Consider the following 13,325-nt stretch of genomic DNA (forward strand, 5'->3'; position numbering starts at 1 on the left):
TCCAGGTAGCGCTGAAAGAACCTCTCTCTCTGAAACCCAGGGGAGCAGCTGTCAGTCAGTTGTCAACACAAAGCAAGATGGAGCAAAGTCTTGATTGAGTATAAGGCAGCTTGCCCTGTTCCTATCAATAAGATGTATTATTTGATTACCCTTTCGGGTTGTTTTGAATGCTTGTTTTTCTAAGTTAGGTCTCTGAGCCAGGCGTGACAAAAAAAGGGGGGGGGGCTTGGAGATCCGCATTCACCGCGCACGATTCACTTCGTTCTGTAAAGCTGCATTGGCGGGGAGGGAATTGCGTTTGAGTCCGCTTTGCGCTTTTGCAACAGCAGGTGGAGCTGCTACGCGCAGAGACAGGCGGCTTCTCCCTCCCTCCCTCCCTCCCTCCCTCCCTCCGACCTTCCTTCCTTCCTTCCTGCGGCCAGGAGAGGCATGATGGCGGCGCCCAGGCTCCTCCGAGGAGCAGCGGCAGGTAAGAAAAAGGAAGGGCAAACGCGGCGGGCAAAGGTTCCCCCCCGCTGGGCGCCCCGCGCAAAGCAGTTTTTACGCCTGCAACGCAGGAGGAGGAGGTGCAAAATAGCCTGCCTCCAAGCGCGATTCAGAACCCAAGCCCCGCGTGCACGCGTGTACGGAAAGGAAAAAAGCACGTTGTACATGCTCCAGAACTGCTGAATCGGGGTTAGGGGGGTTCTCATACTCTTCTGTAGGGAAGGAAATTGGAGACGGGGCTACAAACCATAATCCATACTTGACGACTTAAGAAGTGCCTGGTTGCTGGATTAGGCCAAGGGGGGCCCATCTAGTCCAGCATCCTTTTCAGGCAGTGGCCAAACTTCCCTAAAAACCTAGGGAGCTAGATAGACTCCCTCTGGACCTGGACAAATATAAGATAAAGGACACCTGTCTTGCCAGTAGTATGTGTGAAAAGGAAGACTTATAAGACTACAAGCTGAACAGGAGTCAACAGTGTGATGCAGCAGCAAAAAGCACTAATGCTATTCTAGGCTGCATCAACAAAAGTATAGTGTGCCGACCGTAGAAAGTAATAGTCCTGCCTTATTCTGCCTTGGTCGGACCACACTTGGTGTACTGTGTCCAGTTCTGGGCAATATCATTTAAGAAGGATATTGACAGTGTGCACAGAGGAGGGTGACCAAGATGATGAAGGGTCTGGAAACCAAGCCTTATGGTGAACAGTTGAGGGAATTGGGTATATTTAGCCTGGAAAAGAAACCAAGAGGACATATGATAGCCATCTTCAGTTATCTAAAGGGCTGTCACATGGAAGGTGGAGCAAGCTTGTTTTCTCTTGCTCCAGAGGCTGGGAACCAAATCAATGGATTTAAGTTTAGCAGAAAGACTAAACATCAGGAAGAGCATTGTGACTGTAAGAACTTTTCGACAGTGGAACAGACTTCCTCAAGAGGTGTTGGGTTCTCCTTGGAGGTTTTAAAGCAGAGGTTGGATGACCATCTGTCATGTATATTTTAGTTGAGATTCCTGCATAAATTCTGTGCTGCGCCAAGAAGTACAGTGGTGCCCCGCAAGACGAATGCCTCGCAAGACGGAAAACCCGCTAGACGAAAGGGTTTTCCGTTTTGGAGGTGCTTCGCAGGACGAATTTGCTATGGGCTTGCTTCGCAAGACGAAAATGCCTTGCGATTCCTGGGTTGTTTTTTTCGCTCCCCACCCCCTTTTTCTAAGGCACTAAGCTGCTAATAGCCTTTTAGCAGCTAATCCGCTAATCCCTTAAGCCTTTAATAGCCGCTAATAGCCGCTAATAGCGCTAATCCGCTAATGGGCTTGCTTCGCAAGACGAAAAAAACGCTAGACGAAGAGACTCACGGAACGGATTCTTTTCGTCTTGCGAGGCACCACTGTACTTTTATCTGTCCTGAATCTTCCAACAGACTTAGCTACCATGCCCGTCTATTTCAGAAGTTTGTTGTGACTTACCTTCTACAAAATTGTGATGTGTCCCCCACCCTCACCCCCACCCCGGTTTCTTTCTACTCTCTGCCTGGATCAGTCCTCCCCAGACTTTGCAGCTTGGGCGCTTGGACCAAGAATCCTCCCACCCTTCAGAGGCTTTATACGACTCTTCCAGCAACAAGTCCAGAAGAAGCTCCCACTGGTGAGCATCGCTGGGGAAAGAGGAGGGTGGGATTGCTGCTGATGGGAGTGCTGGGTTTGGCCCTGGGATTCAAAGCCACTCCAGTCACAAGTTGTGGCTGGACTGAGGTGGGGGAGGGATCCTAGGCCATTTCAATCCTCTCTTCCATTCAGAAAAGGGCGGGGAGCGGGAGGTGTTGACGAAAGAAAAATGGGGTGAGTGACCCTATGAGAACTGGTCCTGCTGAATCAGGCCCAAGGGGGCCTGTCTAGCCCGGCATCTCTGTGGCCAACCAGATGCCCCAACAGGAAGCCCGTGGGCAGGACCCAAGCACAAGAGCCCTCTCCCCTGCTGTGGTTTCCAGCAACTGGGATTCAGAAGCTGCATAGCCATAATGGTTAGTAGCCATTTCTATGAATTTCAAAGCCACGGAAAGGTAGCCCTAAAGGGTGTGGGGTGAATAGCTGGCAAATCAAGAGGAGCTGTGATGTTTTTGTGCAAGGTTTTGATGCAATTCCCAAAGATTTCCTCTGCTCCTGTGCTATGTCATTTGGCAACTGAGTTTGAGCCAATTAGCCACTTTCCCCCCCTCTTTCAGTTGATTATGACAGGCTCCTAGGGGAGCCCCTGAAAAACCCTGATTTCTTCAACGTGCAAGAGCTCTTCTCCTTAAGGGACCTCTTTGATGCCAGAGTCCACCTGGGCCACAAGAAGGGTTGCCGTCACAGGTCAGTGATTCTACCAGTTTTCTTGTAAACAGTGGTTTAATAGCATGTCAGACCCTTGATCCATAGCTATGGCTTGTTTCCCAAAAATAAAATAAGATTCTAGTCCTCATGGTTCTGAAGAAAGGGCTGAATCAAACAGAAGCAAAGGTCCATCTGGCTTAGTACTATCAACACTGCCCACTGCCTACACTGACTGGCAGCAGCTCTCCAGGGTTTCAGACAGGGGACATTTTTGGCTGAAAAGTGGCCCTTCCCCTAATAAGAAAATAAAACTCTAGTCCTCATCATTATGAAGAAAAAGTTGGATGAAATAGGGATATAAGAACTGCGTTGTACCGAGGCAAGCCAGTTGCCTATCTAGCTAAGTATTGTTTACACTATCTGGCAGCTGTAACTTGCCAGGTTTTCAGATGGAACATTCCCTTCCCTACCCAAAGATGCCATTGGAGACTGAACCTGGGGCCTCCTGCATGCAAAGCAGATGCCATGGCACTGAGCCATGGTCTTTTTCTTAGACACTAAGTAAGATTCTTATCATTCTCAATAAAAGACTGAGTTAATGGATTGCAGCCTGTGGCAGTTTTTCTCGTCCTAGAACCACAGAAATGAATGGGCTCAAACAGCTCCTCCGCATTTCATCCTCACGAGAACCCTGTGAGGTAGGTTAGGCTGAGAGCGAGTGACTGGCCCAAGATCACCTGATGGCCGAGTGCGGGGGGGGGGGGCGGCCCTTGTCCTACACTCTAACCACTACACCACACTGGTTCTCATGCATTAAGACACCCTGCAGGTTGACTGGTCCCAAGTTGTGAAGGGCTTTATGTTCTGATAGATAGATAGATAGATAGATAGATAGATAGATAGATAGATAGATAGACAGACAGACAGACACGAGAGAGAGAGAGAGATTTTGAGATGTGTCAGGTCTCACATGGCTTTACGAAGACCAAAAGCCAATCTGCACCACTGCTCATGTTTGGCCTCTCTCTCCTACAGATTCATGGAGCCATACATTTTTGGGTGCCGCCTCGATCAGGACATCATCAACCTGGAGCAGACGATGGTACACCTCCAGCTGGCTCTCAACTTCATGGCTCACGTCGCCTACCGCAAAGGCATAATCCTCTTCATCAGCCGGAACCGTCAGTTTTCCCACCGGATAGAGACCACCGCCAAGGAATGCGGCGAATATGCTCACACTCGCTACTGGCAGGGTGGCCTGATGACCAATGCCGATGTCCAGTATGGTCTGGGTGTCCGCCTGCCTGATCTCATCATCCTCACCAACACCCTCACCAACGTCTTCGAGCCCCACATGGCCATCCGGGACGCAGCTAAGATGAACATCCCCACGGTGGGCGTGGTAGACACGAACTGCAACCCAACCCTTATCACCTACCCCATTCCGGGTAATGACGACACCCCCTCGGCTGTCGAGCTCTACCTCCGGCTCTTCAAGATGACCATCATGAGAGCAAAGGACAAGCGGAGGCAGATGGAAGTCTTGTGCAGAGGGCAGGACAAGCCTTGCTAAGGAGGCCGGAGCGGCTTGGTGGGAAACCATCCCCACCCCACTCCTGAAAAATTCACTAGCTGGTCCCAGGTGCAAAATCTGTCAGACTGTCTTGGCTACAGGCAACTGAGCCACATTCACAGCATGTGTTTAAAACACCATGGTGCCATTTTAAAGCCATGGTTTCTCAAAAGAATCCTAGGAACTGTGGTTTGTTAAGACTGCTGAGAGTTGCCAGGAGGCTTCCTATTCCCCTCCCAGAGCTACAATTTGCAGAGTGGTTTAACAGTCAATCCCTCTTCCCAGGGAGGTCTGGAAATTATAGCTCTGTGGGAGGGAAGAGGGGTCTCCTAACTCTCAGCACCCTGAACAAGCTAAAGTTCCCACGATGCTCTGAGTAAATCCATGACTGTTTGAAGGGGTATCACAACACTTCAAACATCTGGTGTGAATGTGGCTTGTGTTAGGTCCTGTCCATACATTTCAAAGCATTCTTCACACCACTTCAAACAGCTGCGACTTCCCCCAAAGAATCCTGAGAACTGAAGTGTGTTCAGATTGCTGTGAGTTAAAAAGAGACCATGCTGTTCCCCCTCCCAGAACTATAATTCTCAAGCTTTCCCTGTGAACAAGGATTTATTGTTAAATCACTCTGGGAATTGTAGTTCTGAATAGGGTGGAGGGTGTCTCCTAACAGCTCTCAGCACCCTTAACACACTATTGCTTCCAGGATTCTTTTGGGGGAAGCCATGAATGTTCAGAGTGGTAACAGAGCGCTTTAATTGTGTGTTTTAAGCGTGGCCTCAGGTTGTGATTCAAAGCATGCTTGCAAGAAAGCAAACGGATGCATACCACGTATAACTCTGAGGCTATTTTCCCAGGAAACTTCGCCCTAGAATGCAATAACTTTCCTTCAACCCCACAAGATGTGCCATTCCACCTCACCTTAGCTGTACGTCTTGACCAGGCTTCCTCAACCTCTGCCCTCCAGATGTTTTGAGACTACAATTCCCATCATCCCTGACTACTGGTCCTGCTAGCTAGGGATCATGGGAGTTGTAGGCCAAAAAGCATCTGGAGGGCCAAAGTTGAGGAAGCCTGGTCTTGACTGTCCCATCATCAGTTTTAAAGCAACAGCAGCTCTGAAGCAGGACGTGTATCTGAAAAAGTTAATTGTGAGAAGAGGATAGCTTACAGCATTTCCTAGGACAGCAGGAGTGGGAAACATCTGGGGCCGTGCAGGTGCTTCTGAACTACAACTCCCATCATCTCTGACCGCTGGCCATTCTGGCTGGGGCTGCTGCAAGCTAGAGTCCAGCAACATCTGGAGGGCCACAGATTCCCCAGACATCCCAGACTGTCCCAAAGTATGGGTAGAGAGCAGTGGTAGACTGGGCCAAATGCCTTTGCTTCTGCATTGGAAGTTGTTCCAATCTCGCACCCTTTTTTCAACTTCATGTATGTTTTCCCTTATAAAAAATAAAGATATGTTTGCAAACAGAAGCATTTATGTATTTAATTAACAACATAAAAAGAGCCCTGCTGCTGAATCCAAAGAGGCCCATCTAGTCCAGCATCCTGTTCTCCCAGATGCCACTTAGATGCTTATTATGGGGAGCCCCCAAGCAGGATCCAAGCCCAAGAGCAGCCTCTCCCTTCCTGCAGTTTCCAGTGACTGATATTCAGAAGCATCACTGCCTCCAGCCATGGAGGCCAAAGGATGGCTACCATGGCTAGTAGCCACTGACAGCCATCTCCTCCCTGAATTTGTCCAGTCCTGTTTTAAAGCTATCCAAGTTGGTTATCAATACCTCCTGTGAGAGCAAGTTCCACAGTTTTAACTGGAATAATTAATCTAATTAGTTTGGGGGGGGTTAAATACCTTGTCCTTTCTCAAGGCAGCGTTGAAATAAGGAAGCAGGGGAGATGTGCCAGTTGTTTTCAACATTGTGTATTACCTGGAATTCCTTCTCTCATTTTATACCTGCTGACCAGAAGCCTGTGCTCCTCTTTCTGTTTTCCGATTCTGCCTTCTGTTTATCTACTCCAGCGTCAAATGGCTCTTAGCACCAGAAAGTTACTCCTAAGGTTTAGTTGGTTGGAATCTCCATTCTTGCAATTTGGATCAGTTGGTTCAGGTCCTTCGCTCTGGAGCAGCAGGATTGCTGGGAGTCATTTAGGTATTGTTACAGTATTCCATGCACTCTGGTTTCCATCACAGTGTTCTGTTGTGCCAGAAGCGGTTTAGTCCTGCTGGCCACATGACCCAGAAAGCTGTCTCTGGGAAAATGCCAGCCCCCTTGGCCTGAAAGCAAGATAAGCACCACAACCCCATAGTCGCCTTTGAGTAGACTTTGCCTTTTTACCTATTACAGTAGGTGTCTGAACCCACCTGCATGTCCAAGCACTCATGTGTGTTCATACACACACACTTACAAGAGGTTTAGGATCCTGTCAGTTAGGACATGCACTTGTTATGAATATGTGTTTACCTTTAACCTTATGCCAAAAATTAAGCTTTCACACTAAAGGAATAAAAAGCTTGGTTTGTTATATGAAATAGAAGTGACAGAATGTATATAAATGCTGCTTCAGACGGCTAAATATACAATTTGTGAGGCAACATCTCACAATAAATACATACACACCTTGATGTAAAGAGTAACAGAAATACCTAATTTCAAAAAGCCTGTAGAAAAGTGAGCTTGGCAATTTTGCCACTGAAACCCACACTAAATAGCAAAGCAGAAATGGAAAGGGAACACTGTACCTGTTCTTAAGCACGTGTATGCTGATCTTGAGAGCCTTGCATAAGTTCTGTTGAAGCTAGCAAACTGACTACTTGTGGGTTTAAAATACAATGGTACCTCGGGTTAAGTACTTAATTCGTTCCGGAGGTCCATTCTTAACCTGTAACTGTTCTTAACTTGAAGCACCACTTTAGCTAATGGGGCCTGCTGCTGCTGCCGCACCGCCAGAGCACGATTTCTCTTCTCATCCTGAAGCAAAGTTCTTAACCCGAGGTATTTCTGTTTTTTTTTTTTGTTGTTGTTTAGTCGTTTAGTCGTGTCCGACTCTTCGTGACCCCATGGACCAGAGCACGCCAGGCACTTCTGTCTTCCACTGCCTCCCGCAGTTTGGTTAGACTCATGTTTGTAGCTTCGAAGACACTATCCAACCATCTCGTCCTCTGTCGTCCCCTTCTCCTTGTGCCCTCCATCTTTCCCAACATCAGGGTCTTTTCCAGGGAGTCTTCTCTTCTCATGAGGTGGCCAAAGTATTGGAGCCTCAGCTTCACGATCTGTCCTTCCAGTGAGCACTCAGGGCTGATTTCCTTCAGAATGGATATTTCTGGGTTAGCGGAGTCTATAACCTGAAGCCTATGTAACCCAAGGTACCACTGTAATATTGAACTAATGCCTCCTAGTAGGGAAGTGAGGGGCTTTGAAATGAACAGTTCCTGCCCATTTCTCGCCTTTGTCCATCCTAGTGAAAAAATGGCTAAAACTGGTCATCCAGTTTGCTTCCCACTCTGATGTTTTGCTTAACAAAAGGATGAAAGCCTGTGATAGTGAGCCATTAACTGTACCTGGCCATTTCTTCATCTGCTCTCTGGCTTATCTCTTTCCTGCTGGTGAAAGTGCTTATACACGTAAAAATAATAGTGCAACACTTTTGAGTTTGTGGGGCTTACCCTCAGGTAACTGTCCTTGCAGGATAGCAAGAAATGGCGAAACTTACCGAAAGAATAAGCAATCAAGATAACAAACTTTTTATAAAAGAATGGAAATTGAATATTTACAGATAAATTACAGATAAGATCATTCATTGGCAGGATAAGATAACAGATAAGATCATTGGTAGGATTATTGTAATAACCTGCATTTTTATAAGAGTATATATTTAAAGTAGATGACTAAATGAGCAAATTAAGTTAATTTGGATATGCAGAGGATATTAAAAATGAATTTAAGGAACCGCAGAAAGAGGGGGAAGGAAGTCAAGCTTTTAAATGTTAAAATGATTGCAAAATTAGTGAAATGTATAAAACTAGTGAAATGTTTAAACTTGAAAAGTATAAATAAAAATTGTAAAATTCAGGGGGTGGGGAGAACAGGCTTCCACGCTCGGCCAGATTTTTCCCACCTGGTAACTTGGAGGCTGAAAAGATCTGGTTCATCCTACTAGGCTTTTCAGGGCTGGCCCTTGATGCCTTGCTGGATTCTAAAATGGCATCAACCAATCGTATTTGCAGCATGTCCTGGAAGCCTTACCTGTCTCCTTGTTCACAGTTAGGGGTGTAGCCTTTCCCTCGCAACATTCCTGGTTTTCCTCAGTTTCTTCAGGAAGGGATAAATAAGGAGCTTAATGCCAGCATCAAAAACCAGCCACACAAATACAATCACAAACAACACGCCTTAAGTTAATTATATGTTCCAAAGTTACTCTCACTGGTTTCTCAAAGGTGATACTTCCTTGCCAGAGGTGACCTGATTAAAGCGCTCTGGCTGATGTGCCACAGTTGTGTCAGTAGGTGGCAGAAAGGAACAGACTGTGTCTACGCTCAGTGTTCTGCAACCTGTGAGCATTCAGAATGATTAGTAGCCTGACAGGTGTCCCCAACTTCCTCAAATGTGATGTTAAGGTTCCTGAAAAAACAATGTTCTGTCTGTCCAAAATTGAGGGGTCTTAGCAAGTTTCTAGTCTTCATGGTTCTGAAAAAAGGGCTGAATTAGATAGGAACACAATAAACTGCATTCTACTGAGTCAGCCCTTTGCAGTCCACCTAGCTCAGTAAAGTCTGCTGTGATTGGCAAGGGCTGTCCAGAGTTTCAGGCAGGGAGTCTTTCCCAGCCTTTCCTGGAGTGGTCAGGGATTGAACCTGAGACAGACATCTGCACACAAAGGAGATGATCCACCACTGAGCTCCAGGCAGTGCCGCCCACAATTTCCCCGCCCAGTAGAGCAACTTTCAGAGCCTGAAAAAGTTGCAAGTTCACCTCTCTTCCCTCTTGTAAAATGCATGTTGCTGAGTTTAACCTGGGAAGTTTCTGAGTTAGTGAGGAGAAAATAGTGTTTTTATAGACTGTGTTCCAGTAGATAAAATGAGCAGACAACAAGGACCTTTTATAATGCAAGGCTGCAGATCTAGCTTGCTTTCACCCAGGCACCAGAGTTGTTAAAAGTCCACCCGCCAGGGATATTTGAGCTTCATTCTGTATAACTACAAACTAAAGCAGGAATATCTGGCTTGCTCCAGGTCAAATAAATAACCACATATGATTTGGAATGGGGATGCAGATTTCTTGTGCTTAATGCAGCACAAGCCTTCAGCGGCCTTCAATTTCAGCATATAATTTCAGGGTCTATGGATTAGTTAGTTTAATATCCTATTTTCTTCCGTTCAAAGGAGAGTTGCTGCTGGATTTCTGCAGCGGATATTTTAATGCACAAGGTAAGACTGGCAACAGGTTCTCCAGACACAGATCGAAGAACTTTGCTGCCAAGCAGCAGCTTTGTAGAGTTTGCACTTGTAAGATTAAAAAAATACCAGGGTTTGTTTTAGGGTTTTAGGGTGTGTGTTTTTTTATAGTGACCCAGATACATGCAGAGTGGAAGCAGCCAGGTACACTTGGCCCAGGCCTTGGAGGGCTAAATTGGCCAGGGGCATCACTAGGGGCCTGCCAGACTTATAATGTCATGCCAAGAATGCCCTATGCCTTCCAGGCAACCGGGGACTTACTGGGCAAAACAGCCATGGGCAAAGCACCACGCCTGCCTGCCTATATACACTGCAAGGCTTTGACAGTAAAATCTGGACCTGCATTACTGTATACAGTACTAACGTGTAGCATCAGATCAGATTAGCCAACAGTGCTGCAATATCACATCTCATGTTTGTCAGGGCTTGGGTAAGAATGAGGAGTGTAGAGTTAGTTTTCAAGCATGGTTGAGAAGTGCACAATACTTGTTAAATCAGTGTAGAATGTACAAGGTTTCTGAACTTCCATTTTTTCTCTGTTTAAATTTTAGCTCAGCTGGAACAATAAAACAGGTACATCCATCAGGGGTGCAAAGGAGGGGAAAGAAGCAGATGCTCAGAGAGCAAGTCAGTTGCTCTCACACTGGATTCGTGCTCATGGGCAAGACCAGTGTGACCAGGACAACTTCAACAGCTGCACCCAACAACAATCCACAACAAGGGACTAATCATGAAGAGTCTACTGAATAACCAGAGCCGTTTGAGAGACCTGATTCTGGTAATTTTGGGTGCGTCGATGAAAGCGATATAGGTTAGATTCTCACGTGTATTCTTCAAGATATGCATCTTCTTGCAGAGCGCAGTCAGACAGGAACGAAGAATACAATTATTGTTTTCAGCTATATGTTAAATAGAATTCAAAATGAGTTGATTGCAGCATATGTGGTGAGCCTATTGCAAAAGGATTTGGAGATTTCTACTACTACTATAGCGTCATAGTTGATGGTATACCTGATTGCTGTCACAAGGAGAAGCATGTGTTTTGGGTTCATTTTGTGGTGAAGATCAAAGAGCAGTGAGGAGTTGTCGAGTGTTTTCTGTGCATGGAAGACTGTAGCAATAAGATTGCTAAAGCTATTGCTAGTCCAGGGCATGGACATTTCCAGAAGGCATGCCCGGGCCAGATATTGCTGCAACCATGTTTTGAAGTTCATAAAGGCATTCAAGCACGAATTGTTCAGAAAGTGCCCAAAGCTTTCTTTTCAAATTCTGTAATGCACTTAATTTTTCAGTATGCCATGATGCACAGACCAGTATCCAAACGAAGTTTTTTCAACTATGTGCAAAATACATTCACTTGCAGTCCACCACTTTGAAAAATACTGGAGCGAGTCCTCAACACATCACTGCATTCAGCGAGCGCAACTCGTTGGAGTTCATGCATCAATGCTATGTGACCAGTGTATGAAAAGCCAGCAAATATAACTAGAAAAGATAACTTCATTCACCAAACTCTCAACTGGAGAGCCTGTTACTTCATTGAGTGACAATGTCTTGAAAAGATCTATCTACTGATGTGTATCAGATGACACATAAGGACAGGAAAACTTCCCACAGATTTGGTCCTTCTTGAACTTGCTCCAGTGAGTCATTCAAAGTGGTTAGGAACAGCAAACAGGCTTGGTCGCACATGGGTTTCAAAGCATGACCTTAAAGGCAAAACCCTCCACAACTTAAGACTGATAGAGGAATACATCTTTTGTGTGTACTACCAATGCCGGTTCAACATCAAAATAAAATACTCTTGGGATGGAATGCCCACATCTTGTTTCAGGTGCAGTGAGTTAGGCTGCAAAAAAAGGTTATAGTGGGTGCTGTTTTGCCACCCATCCAACTCTCAGCATGGTATGCATTCAGGAAGATGGTAATTCAGACACTCTTGTGCTCAGATGACAGTGAGAAGAGCTGGTGTCCGAAAGATGATTGACTTGAGGGGTGGAGATCATGACACTCTGGGAGATCTTTCTGTAAATCTCAGGAAAATATCTTTCACAAAGCCCAAGTGTTTTGTCCCTGTTGGGACTGATAGATGAACCAATGCAAGACTTGATTAAACTTGTTTAAGTTTCTTATTAGCTGATGTCATTACCTTGTAATTAGAAAACATTAGAAAGTAATGTTGTATGTTTAGTAGGATATGTTTTATGTAGAGAAACTAAAGGTTTTATAGGATTACCAGGCACTTTCAGAAGTTAAACTTAAACTGCTCTCAGAAAACCAAAGAATTTTATGTGCTTTTTAGTGAAATGTGGATTGATCAAGCTAAATGTTGTCCAATCACAAAAATAATAGCAGATTTTAATTCCCCAGACCCAAAAACATATTTTTAAGATCCCTCACTGAAGAAATTTGGAAAAATTAACTTTCAGTCCTTAAAATGACATGCCCTAAATTGTGGTGGGCAGCTTGCAGCATTTTGAATTGTGATGCTTTTGTAAACTATTAAAAGCACACAATAAAATTACTAAAAGGGGGGTGGGGATGGGGTTGCATAAGCAATCATTTTATCCCAGAAAGCCATTGTTGCTCTGGGGGAGACCAGAAGCCACCTTCACACCATACTTTAGTATGCTATGATACCACTTTAAACAGCATAGCTTCACCCAAAGAATCCTGGAAGCTATAGTTAAGGGTGCTGAGAGATGTTAGAAGAACACCTGTCTCCCTCACAGACCTGCATTTCCCAGAGTGTGTGGAATAGGGGCCTCCTAATAACTCCCATACTCTTAAACTATAAGTATGATTCTTTGGTGAAAGCCAAGACTGTTAAAAGTGGTATCCAGTGCAGTCATAAAATTCTAGGAGCCCCCAAAGAGTCCTGGAGTTTGTCCAGAGTTGTTAAGAAGACCCCTATTCCCTCCCCTCCCCAAGCTACAATTCCCAGGTGGTATACAGCAATCCCACATCCCACAGTACTTTGGGAAATGTAGCTTTGCGGGGGGAATAGCAGACTCTCTTAATTCCCAGCACTCTGAACAAACTACAGCTTCCAGAATTCTTTAATGGAAGCTATAACTATTTAAAGTAGTATCATTGCCTTTTAAATGTCTGGTATGAATATGGTCATATGCACAAGCAGACAAGAAGAGCTCAGATAGGTTAGTCCAGGATCTGGCTTCTCCCTGTTTTTGTACTGGGACTCTAGCAAAAGAATTCCCACCCACCACCCCCAGTGTTGTTCTGCTTGCATCAGTTGCCAGCCATCCCTTTTTGGGTTTCTCTTGCAGGGTGAGATGTTGTCGCCACCCAAATATTTGAGAGTGCAGCGGTGGTGTTTATGTGTCATGTGCGGCATGGATCTGATTGTCAAAGCTCCCCAACCCCCAGGCAAAATTAAAAAAGAAAAAAATGTGTTGATGTTGTAAGATGTGACAAGACTGGTAAGATTGGGGAATTGCCCAAACTAGCAAATTCTAGTTTCTAGGAGTGAAG

The 13,325-nt window shown here is 45.5% G+C and overlaps 1 protein-coding gene and 1 long non-coding RNA gene across 2 annotated transcripts; both read left to right on the forward strand.

Moving 5' to 3' along the window:
• The first annotated feature begins 351 nt into the window (after positions 1 to 351).
• MRPS2 (mitochondrial ribosomal protein S2) lies at positions 352 to 5,854 on the forward strand. The gene is made up of 4 exons (XM_083422747.1): positions 352 to 469; positions 2,027 to 2,131; positions 2,709 to 2,838; positions 3,835 to 5,854. Exons 1-4 carry the CDS (start codon positions 430 to 432, stop codon positions 4,370 to 4,372), a joined length of 813 nt encoding a protein of 270 aa, XP_083278873.1. The 5' UTR covers positions 352 to 429; the 3' UTR covers positions 4,373 to 5,854.
• A 3,235-nt stretch (positions 5,855 to 9,089) lies between these two features.
• LOC310669184 lies at positions 9,090 to 13,238 on the forward strand. The gene is made up of 3 exons (XR_014507070.1): positions 9,090 to 10,278; positions 10,446 to 10,611; positions 11,197 to 13,238. It is a non-coding gene; the product is annotated as an uncharacterized lncRNA (long non-coding RNA).
• The last annotated feature ends 87 nt before the right edge of the window (positions 13,239 to 13,325 follow it).

The sequence above is a fragment of the Podarcis tiliguerta genome (assembly GCF_965153285.1).
Source record: "Podarcis tiliguerta genome assembly, chromosome: Z".
In the NCBI taxonomy this organism is placed as follows: domain Eukaryota; kingdom Metazoa; phylum Chordata; class Lepidosauria; order Squamata; family Lacertidae; genus Podarcis; species Podarcis tiliguerta.

Coding starts and splice junctions, on each gene's coding strand:
- MRPS2 (XM_083422747.1), top strand. CDS start 430: ATGATGGCGGCGCCCAGGCTCCTCCGAGGAGCAGCGGCAG. Junction 470..2,026: donor CCTCCGAGGAGCAGCGGCAG/GTAAGAAAAAGG, acceptor TGCCTGGATCAG/TCCTCCCCAGACTTTGCAGC. Junction 2,839..3,834: donor AAGAAGGGTTGCCGTCACAG/GTCAGTGATTCT, acceptor TCTCTCCTACAG/ATTCATGGAGCCATACATTT.